This window comes from Aspergillus alliaceus (genome assembly GCF_009176365.1).
Source record: "Aspergillus alliaceus strain CBS 536.65 unplaced genomic scaffold BDW43scaffold_56, whole genome shotgun sequence".
NCBI lineage: Eukaryota > Fungi > Ascomycota > Eurotiomycetes > Eurotiales > Aspergillaceae > Aspergillus > Aspergillus alliaceus.
Genome location: NW_022474739.1, coordinates 160251 through 175208, shown reverse-complemented (window position 1 = coordinate 175208; position 14958 = coordinate 160251). Strand labels below are relative to the sequence as shown.

The 14958-nt window shown below is 47.7% G+C and overlaps 5 protein-coding genes across 5 annotated transcripts; all 5 read left to right on the top strand.

Moving 5' to 3' along the window:
- The first annotated feature begins 431 nt into the window (after positions 1–431).
- Positions 432–1384, top strand: BDW43DRAFT_289345 (uncharacterized protein). The gene is made up of 2 exons (XM_032043389.1): positions 432–588; positions 666–1384. Exons 1-2 carry the CDS (start codon positions 586–588, stop codon positions 1152–1154), a joined length of 492 nt encoding a protein of 163 aa, XP_031895951.1. The 5' UTR covers positions 432–585; the 3' UTR covers positions 1155–1384.
- Positions 1385–2028: 644 nt separating this feature from the next.
- BDW43DRAFT_289344 (kinesin family protein) lies at positions 2029–5753 on the top strand. The gene is made up of 2 exons (XM_032043388.1): positions 2029–2476; positions 2541–5753. The coding sequence occupies exons 1-2, from the start codon at positions 2277–2279 to the stop codon at positions 5314–5316; spliced, it is 2976 nt and encodes a 991-aa protein (XP_031895950.1). The 5' UTR covers positions 2029–2276; the 3' UTR covers positions 5317–5753.
- Positions 5754–5907: 154 nt separating this feature from the next.
- BDW43DRAFT_289342 (peptide-methionine-S-sulfoxide reductase) lies at positions 5908–7252 on the top strand. Its single transcript, XM_032043387.1, has 3 exons — positions 5908–6437; positions 6562–6880; positions 6938–7252. The coding sequence occupies exons 1-3, from the start codon at positions 6152–6154 to the stop codon at positions 6969–6971; spliced, it is 639 nt and encodes a 212-aa protein (XP_031895949.1). The 5' UTR covers positions 5908–6151; the 3' UTR covers positions 6972–7252.
- An 832-nt stretch (positions 7253–8084) lies between these two features.
- On the top strand, positions 8085–9741 carry BDW43DRAFT_289340 (uncharacterized protein; the record flags this gene model as incomplete). The annotated part of the gene is made up of 1 exon (XM_032043386.1): positions 8085–9741. A coding segment is annotated over exon 1 (716 nt), but the record flags the coding sequence as incomplete, so codon positions are not given.
- A 3001-nt stretch (positions 9742–12742) lies between these two features.
- utr2 (putative cell wall glucanase (Utr2)) lies at positions 12743–14206 on the top strand (the record flags this gene model as incomplete). The annotated part of the gene is made up of 3 exons (XM_032048018.1): positions 12743–12860; positions 12925–13362; positions 13419–14206. The coding sequence occupies 3 exons, from the start codon at positions 12743–12745 to the stop codon at positions 14204–14206; spliced, it is 1344 nt and encodes a 447-aa protein (XP_031895947.1).
- Between the last annotated feature and the right edge of the window lie 752 nt (positions 14207–14958).

Here is a 14958-nt window from a genome sequence, read left to right as displayed (position 1 = left end):
AGAATGATCTTCCCAGGCAAAACCATTGAATGAATACTACGAACCAGCCCTACCGCATTGTAAGAGAGAGGAGCTGAATTTTGAATCTGCAGCTCACTGCCAAGGCCATCGACAAAGGCTTGCTAACGAGCCTATCTTCCTTCAGCCTTACATATACATTATGACCATGAAGTCTTACTGAACTTGATGTAGGATACTTGTTGTGTGACATTGCATAGTTGTTGCATGTAGTTCCGTATAGCTTGTAATGATCGGTGGATATATGCAATAAGTCCAACTGCTCCATGGTGCCAGTAGGCCATAGATCATGGCTTAAGATCAAGATCAATGTGTTAAAAGATTCCTATTCCACACATAACTATCAATCACGTGATGTAATATAAAGGCTGTACCCGTATCGGGAAACCAAAGAGACATCGATTATTAGAAATCCCTACTATGCAGTTTTATCCTTTGTGCTGTACATCAAACGTGAAAATCTGCTGCCCTTTAAATATAATAAATTAAGGCAACGCCCCATCGTTTCAAAGAGCTTCCGGGGACTTACCAGAATCTGTCAGCTAATTACCAGAGCAAAATTATATCATGGTAAGCTGGATCCTATGGCTTGCCTCATTATAGGCTACAAAGGAATATGGTTTTATTGACACCGGATGTCCCACTAGTCGCAGCCTGATCCTTTGAGTTGGACGCTACTGTTCAAAAAGCACAAAACCACCGTGTTGCTGATGCTCCCACCTTCCGAAACGATCACAACCGCCCAATCTACACTTCTTCGAGCCCTTCGATCACGCGGTCTAGAGGAAATCAATGGCGATCCAGTACCGGAGGATCCCTCAGATATTGAGTTTGGTATTGCAGTCGACAAGAATGATCTAGGGAAGGGTTGGACTAAGCTTGAGCTTCAAGCCCCGCAGTTCGATGAAGATGAAGCACCAAGAAGAGGAGCAGGGAAGAAATCCGCAGCCCCTCTTACCTTGGAAGCGGCCGAGCTTAGAGACGTACAGCCAATTGCTTTCAGGTTTCGAAAGCACAGTGAGGAGACAAAATTGACAGATGAACTCCTTGATCTTGAACAAGAGGACCCTGGCTGGGATGTTATTGTCCCTAGTCTCGATGAGGAAGAAGAAGAAGAAGAAGAAGAAGAAAACTAAGGATGACCATGCGCTTTTCTATTTGGTTACTGTATGTTTCCATTTGACTTGTTACCTTCTATGGGTTTGGCGCAGGGCTGCGCAGGAGGTGTTATGAGATGGCGTTCACGATGTTCCACACGGCGGTTAGAAGATGTTCGATGATGACATGACATGTACTTTGGCGTTCACGTTTACCTGTATTACAGGCTACAGCAGTGTAAGGAAGTCTTCATTACCGGCTTGTTGCAGCCCCTCGTTTGTAGCGGTCTGCATCTTTTTCCTAGTGCGTAGCCCTGCATAGACGATACCACCCTTGAAGCTGTCCATATCCACTTTCTCGTTCTTCCCTGCCGATCAAGCAACAACAGGCTTTCCAATCAAGTCTGCGTGCTGTAGTATACTTTGTGATTGCTAGCAGGTGAACCTCAAGGTATCTAAGAAGTCCGTTTTAACTGAAGACAATTGACTCAAGTGAGCTTCAATAAGGAGACAACAAAGACCGGAATAAGCAGTAGGCACTAAAAATAGCTTAAAGGGCAAATGTCATCCGATACGACGAATACTCTAACGAAGTGCTACTTTTATAAAGTTTTCTTAATTAAAAACGAAGCTGTACCATGAAATTGATAGTAGAAGGGGGCCCAAGCATTGCAAAGGACAGCTCCAAGTAAGATCGGACCAATCAGGATTGAAATTGTGCGTTGTGATATGAAGGCTGAACGGTGGCATTTGTGTCTCCGCATTCATGTGCCAGAACTTTCCGTGAGACGTGGTAAGACCAAGAAACACAAGCATATTATGGCCACGCACTAGTGGTTGTCCGGGGCAACCACAAGTTGACAACACGCCCCGTGTCAACAGTCACTTAAGTTGTTTGAAGCTCACACTAGTACCTCAGTGTTACTCAACAGGGGAAATTCTGGGGCTTGTCGGGAAATAGGTCCCCAGCCAACATTCTTCGTCGATGGGCTCTTTCTCCAATTCTTATCTTTTCATTGCTTCAACGTTGTTTCGACTTGCCGCCGGTGCAGGGCATCGCTAGATATTTCGACATCTGCCCTCCCCGCGTCGATACTCTCCTCCCGAGATTCTGTTTACGCCTGGAGGGAGGTTACCCCTCGTTTATGCCCCATAACCAATATGACAACTCCAAGTGACGCTTCATCTATCACCGTTGCGGTGAGAGTGCGGCCTTTTACAATCAGAGAGGCAGCACAGATCTCTAAGTGCGAAGATGGCCCTCTCTTCCTGGGAGACGGCTCTTTGGCAGGAGCACCAACACCTAAACTCAATCAAAAGGGGATTCGATCAATTATCAAGGTTATCGATGATAGGTGCCTGTGAGTACAGTACAAGTCGATCTTCATTTGCTCTAGCAGCAACCATTGACCAAGTTCTCAAAAGAGTATTCGACCCCCCTGAAGACAGCCCCGTACAGAAGTTCTCGAAAAGTGTCGTTCCCAACGGTAAACGCGTCAAAGACCAGACATTCGCCTTCGACCGTATCTTTGACCAGAATGCCTCTCAAGGAGAGGTGTATGAAGCGACAACACGGACACTTCTCGACAGCGTCCTTGATGGTTACAATGCCACAGTCTTTGCCTACGGCGCGACCGGATGTGGAAAGACTCACACAATTACCGGAACAGCTCAACAGCCTGGTATTATTTTCATGACTATGCAAGAGCTGTTCGAGCGCATCGAAGAAAGATCAGGGGAGAAGGCGACGGAGATTTCGCTTTCGTACCTGGAGATCTACAACGAAACCATCCGTGACCTCCTTGTATCTGGAGGTAGCAAGGGTGGCTTAATGCTCCGGGAGGACTCGAATAAATCTGTTTCGGTATCCGGGCTGTCAAGCCATCATCCACAGAGCGTGCAACAAGTGATGGATATGATTATGAAGGGTAATGAATGTCGCACCATGTCCCCGACAGAGGCCAACGCGACCTCCTCTCGGTCCCACGCAGTTCTTCAAATCAATGTGGCCCAGAAAGATCGCAACGCTGATGTCAATGAGCCTCATACAATGGCGACACTGAGCATCATCGACCTTGCCGGCAGTGAACGTGCCAGTGCCACCAAGAATAGGGGAGAAAGACTGTTTGAAGGTGCAAATATTAACAAATCCCTTCTCGCATTGGGTAGCTGCATTAACGCCCTCTGTGACCCTCGGAAGCGCAACCATGTCCCCTACAGAAATTCGAAGCTCACCCGTCTCCTGAAGTTCTCCTTGGGTGGAAATTGCAAAACAGTGATGATTGTCTGTGTGAGCCCGTCGAGCCAGCATTTTGACGAGACCCAAAACACGTTGCGTTATGCCAACCGAGCAAAGAATATTCAGACAAAAGTTACGAGGAATGTATTCAATGTCAACCGTCACGTTAAGGATTTCCTGGTGAAGATCGACGAGCAAATGAATCTCATCAACGAGCTCAAAGCTCAGCAGAAAGACTATGAAAAAGTTTGCTTCGCAAAGTTCAAAAAGCAAGCTGAAAAGAAGGACGCAGTGGTTCGCGAAGGAGTCGCTCGTATTCGTAATGCTTATGAGCACTCCTTGCCTGACAGACAGGAAAGGACTACCAATATGATCAAAGCAAGGCAGATTGGCCGCAGGATCGGCTTGCTGTCTTCGTGGATCGCTGCTTTCGACAGCGTGTGTGCTAATTCCGAGAATGAGGTGCCCTTAGCGAACCTCCAAGCCATCCGCAAAACGGCACAGGGTATCTTGATAGAGTTGGAGAGTAGTAAGCAGCACTACCACCAACGACTATCTAAGAGCACTTGGGACAGAGGATTGAATTCAGCCGTTGAGAATGCCATTCGACAACTCCAAGACTCTGGGATCAGCGATAAAAGTGATCTTGCCAACCTTTATCGCGAAGCAGAGCTCCTGAAATCAAATACAGAGCGCAATGCTCTTTCGGCGGTAGCCGAACAAGAGAAGGCAGGTGATGTGGCAACTGTACAGCTGCTTCTTCAAGCTCAATTCGAGACCATCTCCTCAATTGAGGATATCCTGCAAATGAGTGAGGAGGAAGCTGTTGAGGCGGGAAGGAAGATCCTTTCTAAAATGCTCGACTCCTGCTCCACCATAACCTCTGATCTTGTGAAACCAGATGGAAACCTACCACCACTTCAGCCGTTCAGTCCTTCCAAAGTTGCATCATCACCTAAGCCGAAGAAGAGAGTGAGCCTTGCGGCACTCCCTGCTGGCAGGTCCCTCGCTGCACCAATTAGCCTAGCACCCACTGCTCCGGCCTCACCCACCAAGGGATCACCTCGACGCCGTCGGCTGGGTGCTGGTAGGAAGAGTGTTACATTCTCGCCCAAGAAGTCTCAGACCAAGCCGACAAAGCGAAACGTACGTTGGAAGGATGACGAGCAAGATGGTTCTTTGGCTGAGTTTCAGAAGACACCGCAAAAGCCGCGGGCTCAACTTTTCCCCGAAGCCAGCCCCAATGAGCCCCAGTTGCCCAGAACGTCACCTGTCCCGCGTGGTATTCCGGTTCCTAGTCGGAATATCAGTCCTTCGAATGGCTCTTCGCCACTTCCTGCCCCGCCAGAGCCAACCTTGACTATTCCCAAGAACAACCGATTTAAAGCCGGATTCCTGTCCAAGAAACTCAGCAGCTCGCCTATCGCTCCACCTCCCTCGACGTCACTTCCTGTGTCAGATGGTGAACATTCTCCCCTTCGAAACATCGAGAATAGCAGCTTTCTGAATCGCGCATCCATTGACCGTCCCTCTAGGATCGCGGTTCGTACTTCGAGTGGAGGCTACTCCAGCAGTCCCATCTCGGACAACAAGGAAAGCTGGAAGGCAAACAAAGATGACGCCATCCGGATCAGCTCGGCGATGAGGCGCATCTCCGGTGGACATTTCGGTGCGGGGTCATCTGCTAATTCGCTTCGCGTTCATCGCCGGCGCAGTCCTGGATCTGCAAGCTATGGCAGCTCTCCATCGGAAAATACCATGTTTACCGCACAGGCAAGGCGCATGGTCAAGGGAGAAAAAGAACTTGATGTCAAACCAGGAGTTTTGGGGCCTCGAACTCTTCCCATTATGAAGAATACCGGACGACGGACTACATTTGGAGGGGATATGCGGCCCCGGGACATCAGTCTCACCAGTAGGGATGCCATTCGACTAAGTGCAATGGCAGCCCCCAATATCTAAAGGCCCCCGGAGAGCCTCTCTTCCCACTCTGGAGTAGGATGGGGGTGAATGTGCATTGTTATTAGTTCAGGGACCTTGCATTTGCATCTTGGGGGTTTTGTTTTGTTACAGTATTTGGGGAACGGTGTTTCAGAGAACAGATACCATTTGCTTTTTTCTTACCTTAAATTTCCGATGGCCAACCATGAGGTCCGGTAATCGAGTAGCCAACTTTATCTCCCTCTCTCGTCTTTTGGCTGCGATTCGGTGTGATTTATTTGGAGACATGGTGGAGTTTGAATTTCTCATTCGATGTCAATGTTTTTTCTTCTTTTTCTGTTTCTTTTCTTTTTTCTTTTTTCTTTTTTTCTCTCTTCTTTTTGTATGGCATATAATCTTTCCGGGACGTGTACAATATGAAGATGAGAGGCTAAGTAGTAGTAGCAGGTATGGAGAAAGGTGGTTTCTATACAATACCAAGCTTTGTTCCAGGGTTCGAGTTCAATGCCTGCCAATCAATTGTAATGGGAGATTAATTCACATCATTATGTCATGGCGCGAAATGACGCCACTGCAGAAATCTCCTATTGATTAAATTGATTATCTGACAAATGCATCGCCATGCATACCATGACCATCCATTCATTCAATTCTACCATCTTCTTCTACTTACTCTGGTGCAGCTTGAGGATTGAAAGGGGGTGGGAAACACATCAACGCAACAATTCCATTGCAAAATTAGTCTCACTGTATCTATCGTATAAATTTGCCCCGATACCCCTCCGCGGAAAGTACAGGGCAGATTTGTTTCGAAAATAGCTACTAATTCGAATCCCTCCGTAGAAGGTCCCGTTGAATGGCTTTCGCCGCGCCCGCCATTGGTTCGACCTTACTTTCACGAATTTTTCGTCCGTTCTCCACCAGTTCTCCGTTTCTCTCTTTGACACCTGAATCCGCATCTCGCACCATGTCGGACAACACACAGAAGGCAACTCTGGCCGCCGGCTGCTTCTGGGGCGTGGAACACCTGTTCCGCAAGAACTTCGGTAATGGGAAGGGTCTCTTGGATGCGAAGGTTGGGTATAGTGGTGGATCGACGGCGTCGCCTTCGTATCGAGCTGTGTGCACCGGAGATACCGGCCGTAAGTATTACTTGGAATGATTGATTGATTTATTTATCTTTATATATATATTTTCGCGAATTTACCTGTTTCTTGTATCCCTACAAAATATGTGCTATAAAGCTAATAGAAGATGGTGATCTAGATGCCGAAGCGGTGCAGGTGACATTCGATCCCTCCATCGTGAGCTATCGTTCTCTTCTGGAATTCTTCTACCGCATGCACGACCCCACCACCTTGAACCGCCAGGGACCAGATGTCGGTACACAGTACCGTAGCGTCATCTTCACCCACGGAGACGAACAAGAGCAGATCGCCAAAGATGTATCCGAGAAGGTGAGCAAAGAGTGGTACAAACAGCCTCTTTCCACGGTCATTGTGCCTGCGGGTCAATGGTGGGATGCGGAGGAGTACCACCAGCTCTATCTGTCCAAGAACCCGGCGGGTTATGAATGTCCTGCTCAGTAAGTTTTACCCCTCTTGCATGGTGGGAAGATATCATTCACTAATATTTCGCGTAGCTTCGTGAGAACCTTCCCGCCTCTTTCTGCCTGACTGAAGGTTAGAATATGATGGATAGTAGATGAAAAACTTATCTTCCTTTTTTCTTCGGTCTTTATGTGATTTGTCTGGCCTGGTTCTGTCTTCATGACGATTTGCAGGATGAATGCTTCATGGAAATGTGCGGCCTATCTAGGGCGACGCGAGATGTGTACTGTACATCTCCCAAATATTATTTACATATCTCATAAGGTCTAGGTATCTTGTCTCCGTAGCACCACTTATCGATCATTGAAAGAACTAGGAGGATTGGCCATGTTCCTATCACACTTTATGTGGCAGTGTACGGCAAGCTATACCAAGTACAGTCAACAGAAGGGGATGATAACTATATATAAAGAAGCCAGATAACACCCAGTTGTCGGTTTTCGACCTGTAGTAGGAGCTCCATTACGGATTCTCAAGAATATGGGGTGTTTGTCACATCGCAAGTAACTGATTTGGGGCCATTGACCTGGTGTTGACTTCTTTGTTTACGGCGATATCACAGTATTCACTCGTTCAAGTATCGACTCAGGTGACAACTCCCCTCCACTCCCCCCAATGCAGCAACACTGCTATCTCTCCCTTCTCTCACTTCCCATCTCCTCCGATCTCTTCCCCTCACACCCCTTTCTCAGGTAGCACATCTCTTCCCCACTTCATTATTCATATATCTAACCCCGACTTCTGAGGTTGTACATATCCAGAAGTTCCCCGCAGAAGTTCTGTTTACCGACAGTATTTGCTCTGAAATCTGTCAGTCCATTACACTGAATAGAACAGAGTAGTGTACCTTGACCAGCAAGGTTGTTTGATGCACTCCCTGCAGCGGACTGGCTGCATCTCACACCCGCACAACCCACAATCCCATCATTAACAACTGCCTACTGAGGACTATCTGTCCATTTTTGCTTCTGCTCTCTATACTCACCATACTACTGCGCACATCTTCTCGGGCTGTTTTCTTGACGTGCCCTCAACCTGAAAGTCAATCACCAGAGCCTTTGGAAGGCTTTGAACGGTATGAGACTCCTCCATCAACTTGATAGCGTTTGCGCGTAGGATTCACGCGTGATTGTCACTGAGTCTGACCACACTGGTGAGAAGGAGCCCCCAGATACTCTTCTTCCACACAGAAGTGCCATACACGGCACTACCTCATCTATTTAGGAGGCTAGTACCAGCGGCTCCGTTATATCAGGTTGAGCCTCGTCATGATGGCGGGCTACTCCGTTGAGGCAGCCATGGCTGAGGCCCTGGGCCATCTCAACCGCATCGCATGTCATGTAAGCGTCTCTCATATCACACATGCAACGACTGGAGGCCATTGCTGAGAGAACAAGTTTCGCAAACACGAGCAGCATAGTGCTGCAAATGAGATTGGCAAACTGAGCATTCTGATTGTTAATGTCTTCTCCGAAACGGTTGAGCATATCCCCAACAACGACTTTATCTTTGATGATATGGTAAGCTCCTCCGTCAGCATCCGGATACAAGAGAGATTAGTCTAAGTAACAGTAGCAGGCTGAGAACAGCCAGAACGCTGTGGGTAACCACTACGCGATACAGCAACAAGCCGTCGCGGCTCTCATGAACGAGGTCGAGAAGGAGAGTGAGGGTAACAACGGTCAGAACTGCGTCTTGCAGAAGATTGCAACTGAAGCCCAGCTCCCACCGACTGGAAGCTGGGCTCAAGTCGCTGGTTCAGCCTCAGGTCTTCCAGCCCATCCTCAAGGAGCGGGGCAATTTATGCCGCCTCTGCCCCTGGGGCCGGCCTCTCTGTCCAAACAGAGCCTGGTAAATGATGAAAATAGTGATACTCGATTGGCAGGCATTTCGGATGTCGCACTTCCTGCGCCCATGTTCCCAGAAATTCCAGAAGCCAAAGCAGGAGTCCTTCGTATTTATGGCAAGACGTCCAAAGACATTATTCAGTATATCACCACCCGTATCCATGAGGGTCCATTGCAGGACATCAGACTCGAAACCAATGGAAGGACGCGGGTGACCTTCCAGCATGCGTCTCAGGCGCTTGCTTTCCTGAAGTCCAACCAGGAGATGGAGCAAATGCTCGGCTTTGGGCGTTTTGGATGCGGCTACCGCGTTGAATTGGCCGAAATTATTGATTGGAACGACGACCATCGCCGGATGAACCAGCCCATCCGCGAGCGTCGCCGCCTGTCATTCGCAAGGAAGCGGCTCTTTGCCGACAACATGTCGCCAGAGAAATGGAAACAAGACATCCGCACTTTGGCAGGACCTGGAAATATTGATTTCCTCTGGGTCTTCAATTCGGGTAATGGTGAGTGAGCAACATCAACATGAACATACGATATAACTACGGTCTCTAATGCAGTGAATCCCGGCTAATGCGGCGGTAGCGACGGCTGTCTTCACGAGCACGACCGTTGCTCGCAAGGTTTTGGAGGTGTTCAACCGATGGAAGGACGGCCGAAACGTCTACAGTGGGGTTTCCGTGACCTACTCGTCGGACCCATGCGAGAAAGAGTTAGTTTTGGTGAAAGACACCGCTCGCCCCAACGTTGCCAAGAACTTCGTGAAGAGACCCATTCGATAGATGCAGGGCAGCCGTTGAACAGGTGGGCAGTGCTTTTAGCCTTTCAGCCCCTGTTTCATCCCCAGCTGTCTAAAATGATATCACAATCAAGATACAGACGAGGAAAATCTGTCAGGGAAGAAAAGAAGAAAAGAAAAGAAAAGAAAAAGGATAAAAATAAAAATAAAAGCAGGGATAAACAACAAGGGTTAAAGCTGTTTGCGGGGGGAGAGGTCTAGAACTTGTGTGTGGAATGCTAAGAGTTGGAACAACGTGGCGAGGGCACCCCACGATCCATACCGTAGGAAGCAGGCTCGAGGCACACGAGTGGGATGTACTCACGTACGGAATTGTCAGACTGTTTTTTTCAAGATGGTTTCCTGTGGATGTGTTCTCTCTTTTGTTATGTTTTTGCCTACCTGTGGCCCAGTGAGACTACCTGCACACACGGTCGGATTCCATCCATGTTCCATAGGGTATGAAGATACATGCAAAGGGTTGGTTGGTTTTAGCACGAGTCAGCATAGGGATGATAATAATCAAGTTCAATTTCTATGTCAGTAGTAGTAGAGCGCACCGGTATACAGAGGGGTGGTAGTCCATCTAGGGTAAGGAGCTGTAGCGGATGCCAATCAAAATGGTTTACATAGGATAGATCTCTGGAGGGGCATCATCAAGAACGATAAACCATCGCGCACAGGGGAATTTTTTTTGTCCATTCAACCCAACCTGTAGTAGTTCTGAGCTCCCGCCGTCTGTTGGGATTCGACCTAGTGCGCGTCGTTTGAACATTGACAGTAGGTATGTACTGTACACGGGACAGGCGCGCGCTCCCCTTGCATCACAGGACATTATTGATGATATTTATCTGAAAACGGCATCTGTAGCCAGGTAACGCCGGACAGATAAGGCACAATTTCCTTTATTTGTTTATTTATGTGGATTTTTTTGGCTGTAAACAGAAGAAAGAGAAGCTGTACTCTCAAGAGGTGAGGGAGATTGAATGGACATACACGACGATATCATGGGGTTCCCTGCTTACCATGTGAGCTTGACTGATAACCTAAGACAGCCAGCAGCATGTCTCTCGGCATGTCTAGTAAGTACTAAACTAGCTATAGTAGTAGCTCAGCTTTCCTTCCCCCTCCCTCCTCCATTTTAAAAAGGGAAAATAGGAGATTAAGGTTCAACAATCACCGTAAGCCAAGGTTCAAGTTCCTGAACTATCTTTTTCATTATTATCAGCTAGCCGACTCGGCTTCGGATTCGGTAAGATTCTTTTCTTTCTATATTATTATTTCTTTTTCAGCTGATCTTTCGGTCCTACAACATGTTTTAAACATAATCTATTTGTTTTGGTTTCTCTGCTGAAACCAGAGTCTAACTAACTAAATAAAGTATACAATGGGTGTCTTTCTTTTTCGTTCTTTTTGCTCCGTCCGAATGAAAGGAATTTTGCCGCCGACAGGACATCGTCACACATTCCAACGGTGACAGTGAGACAGTCAGTGGCTATGCGATGTTCCATCTCCGGAGAAATTTCCCAAAAGACCCCCTAATTATAGAAACTAGTGGGAAAATGTTTTTTCTTTATTTTTTTTTTTTCTTACTTGGTTATTATTCTCTCATGTTCTATTGACCATTATCTCTTATCTAACCACAGCTCACTAAACCAAGAACCAAGAACACTCCAAGAGTCTGTAGATTTCGGTACTACCGGTCAAAAATACTCGGAGCACCGTTAGGGTACCTGGATTTGGAGAAAGAAGCTCCACCCCCTATCTATCGAAAACTCGAGTGCACGGTCAGATGGTGGAGAGAGAGAGAGAGTCCAACAAGGAAAAATTGCCGCAGATTAATTTGGTCCTTCTTTCATAAGGCACCACCATACCACTCCCCAATGAGATGCGGCCTTTTACCTTATCGGAGGTCGTGGGAATTCCTAGGGAGGGGGATCATGTGATATGAAACCAATCCCATGGCTGAAATGGGTGTGCCTTCAGACCAGAAGATCCACGCGCCCGGTACCCATTGGCCCTGAAAGGTCGACAGTGATTGGAGTAAGACATGTTTAATTTTGCTGCAGCAGAATCAATGTGCATATTAGTGTAGAACTAGCGTGGTGCGGTTGCCAATCGGCTGGTTTTTCCCGATAAGAACACCCCCATTGAGATTGTCCATGGCTGTGGGTCCGAGAAAAGCTGGAAGAGTAAAAAGAGAGAGCGAGGAGTGAGGAAAAAGGGTTCAGTGTCAAGCGGTCCCTGAAAAGTTGGAGAATGACCGTATGTGTATGTGTATGTATATGTACATACATACCGATCTACTTACTGTATGTAATGGATTTGATGTCGACGATTCCGGTCGACTCAACATTCCGTAGCTGCAGACTTATGGCTTCTTAATTAAATCTGGAATCAAATACTTTTTTACTTTTAAGGAGAGCAAAAGAAAAAATAGTCGAGGATCATGGAGGTCTCTCATATCCGGTTTCGTGGGGAAAAGGCGTTCGTCTCAAGGTTCGTATGGAAACGGCGATTACCCTCAGTCTAATACAGTATATATACTAAGTGAGTACTGCTCAACAACTAGTGACATGATTCATTTAAAGAACTTCTTCCCCCGATAGTCTGTCTTGTCCTTCTCCAGACAAATCACGCCCCTCTTTTCTCTCTCGCTCTCTCTCTCTTTCTCTATCGCTCCCTTTTTTCCCTCCTGTTCTGTCAGGGACGGATTTTAGATCCATAAGAGATTTCCCCTTGGAAACGAGGGAACCCACGGAGAGCCCGCATTCATTACCAGACCATTACCCTCGTTGAACTCCTTTCCTCTCGGCGGCGATTATTGTCCCGCGGTCCTTCATTACCTGGCGTGTCCGTTGATTGGATCTTGTTATCCTATACTATCCAATTATTTGTGGTTCTCTGCGACAGGTCTTTATTTAATCTCCTACTCTGGACCTTCCCCAATTCTTTGGACCTGAGAAATTTTCCAGTTTCGGTACGTTCCTTTGCTTTCAGAATCCAAGGTCTTCGATCTATATCTCTGGTACCGATAAGCAAGAGAAAAAGAAAGGAAAAAAGAAAAAAAAAAGGGCAAAGAAATTGTTAATTAGGCTTGTGGCTAACGCCCACACCTTCCCCCCATTTTAGTTCGGGCTGCAGTCTCTTATATGAACGTCGCACATCGCTGCATACCCTAGTCTTTGTGTAATTATATTATCGTCACTATGGTTCGCGTCGTCTCTACTCTACTCCTGGCCTCTTTGGCCTCCACATTCGCGTGGGCCGATACCATCAAATGCGATGCGAATAACAAATGCCCGGAGAAATACCCTTGCTGCTCTCGTGAGTCACCGTCCCGGTCTTGACTGTCATCTTTTCAACACACGTGCTGATACTTCCTCGTCAGAATATGGTGAATGTGGAACCGGTGCTTACTGTCTTGGCGGTTGCGATCCGTTGCAGTCGTTCAGCCTAGACGCCTGTGTCGCCGAGCCTGTTTGCAAGAGTAAGACCTACAAGTGGGATAATCTGGACAGTGCTGCACTGAACACCAAGTATCTTGGCAATGCGTCGGAGGCCGACTGGGTGTACAGCGGTTTCCCCAAGGTGGAGAATGGTAACCTACTCCTTACCATGCCCAAGAACAGTGTGGGCACCTTGTTCGCCAACAACCATTACGTCTGGTATGGTAAGATCAAGGGCAAGGTAAAGAGCAGCCGTGGCAAGGGCGTCGTGTCGGCTTTCATCCTACTATCAGACGTCAAGGACGAAATTGATTTCGAATTTGTCGGCTACGATCTAGACAACGTGCAGACCAACTACTACTGGCAGGGTGTTCTTGACTGTAAGTGATCCATCCGCACTGATGCTGTGATGGCAAATACTGACGCGTATCCTCAGACAACAATGGTGGAAAGGCTCCTACAGGCACCAGCACTTTCGACGAATGGCACGAGTATGAAATCGACTGGAAGCCCGATGCGATCACCTGGTCCGTCGACGGAACCGTCAAACGGACTTTGACCAGGGAGTCGACCTGGAATGAAACTGCCAAGCGCTATCAGTACCCCCAGACCCCCTCGAGAATGCAGTTGTCTCTGTGGCCGGCCGGTCAGGCAAGCAACGCCAAGGGCACCATCGAGTGGGCCGGTGGTGAGATTGACTGGGACAGCGAGGACATCAAGGATAAGGGTTATTACTATGCGGAATTCGGCGAGATCACCGTGGACTGCTATGACCCTCCCAAGAACTCTGGAGATGGCAAGAAGTCCTACATCTTCACGAAGAGCGACGGCTTGGAAGGCTCCGTCAAGATGACTAACAATGACACCGTGCTAGCCTCTCTTGGGGCTACCGGCCTCGACCCGGATCTCGGTGCCAGCTCTTCTGCGTCCTCGTCTTCGAGCTCGCCCACAGGCAATAGTGTCCCTGAAAACCGCGGTGGCTCCGGTAACGAGCCGGGTGCATCCAACAGCACCAGCAACGGTGGCAGTGGCAGTGGCAGTGGCGGTTCTAGCGGCGGTGGCAGCGGCAGCGGCAACAGCGATTCTGGATTCAGTCAGGGAAACAGTGATGACAGCAGCAGCAGCAGCAATAAATCGAATGGCGCCGCGTCTACCAATGAACGTGTCATGAAGGGCTCATTCTTCGCCGTGTTGGTCGCTATCGTTGTTCTGGTTACTCTGTGAGCCAGTGACTAAAGATCTTTGGGCTCTTGCCTACCTTCTTGGATAATATTTTCTTTCTTTCTTCTCTTTGGGTATTGAACATCACCTACCCCTCATTCCATAGTCATATGGCTTTGGCATGTCTTGCTAGATCTTACACTTCTATACATGGCGGTCTCTCCCTCTTCATATCTGTCGCCTTATACCAGTTAACTACTTTTTTATTCTGATTGGATGCCTTGATGCTTTTAATGATCGCGCGTGGCGATGCTGCAAACGGCGCATTGCATGCCGTTTGATACTCATTCTAATACCCTTGTTTGCTTTTTTGATGCTAGTATATGTATTGTTAATTGATCGGATTGGTGTTGATGAGTATCAGATGAATAAATATATTCTTCTCCATGGCATTCAGCTCTTGTCTTTGTGTACTGCACATTTATATATCTTACATCGATCGGTGATGCGCACTTCACAGACAAAATGCCTTGCAACTTGGAGCAGATGTGATCACATCTCGTCAAAGAACATCCTTTATTCTTGAGTGCATCAACGAGAAGAAAATGTATCCATTGTTTCCCTATTCTATGACCATTCACCAACATACAAACATCCCTTTCCACAGCCTACAACCAAAGGATCCCAAACACAACGGAATTCGAACCCTCTAGCATCCATAAGGTCTTCCCATTCCCATCCTCCATCCAACATCTCCCCAAAAAGAAAACCCCGACACACATTGACAACCACCCACTTCATTTATCCACAGCAAA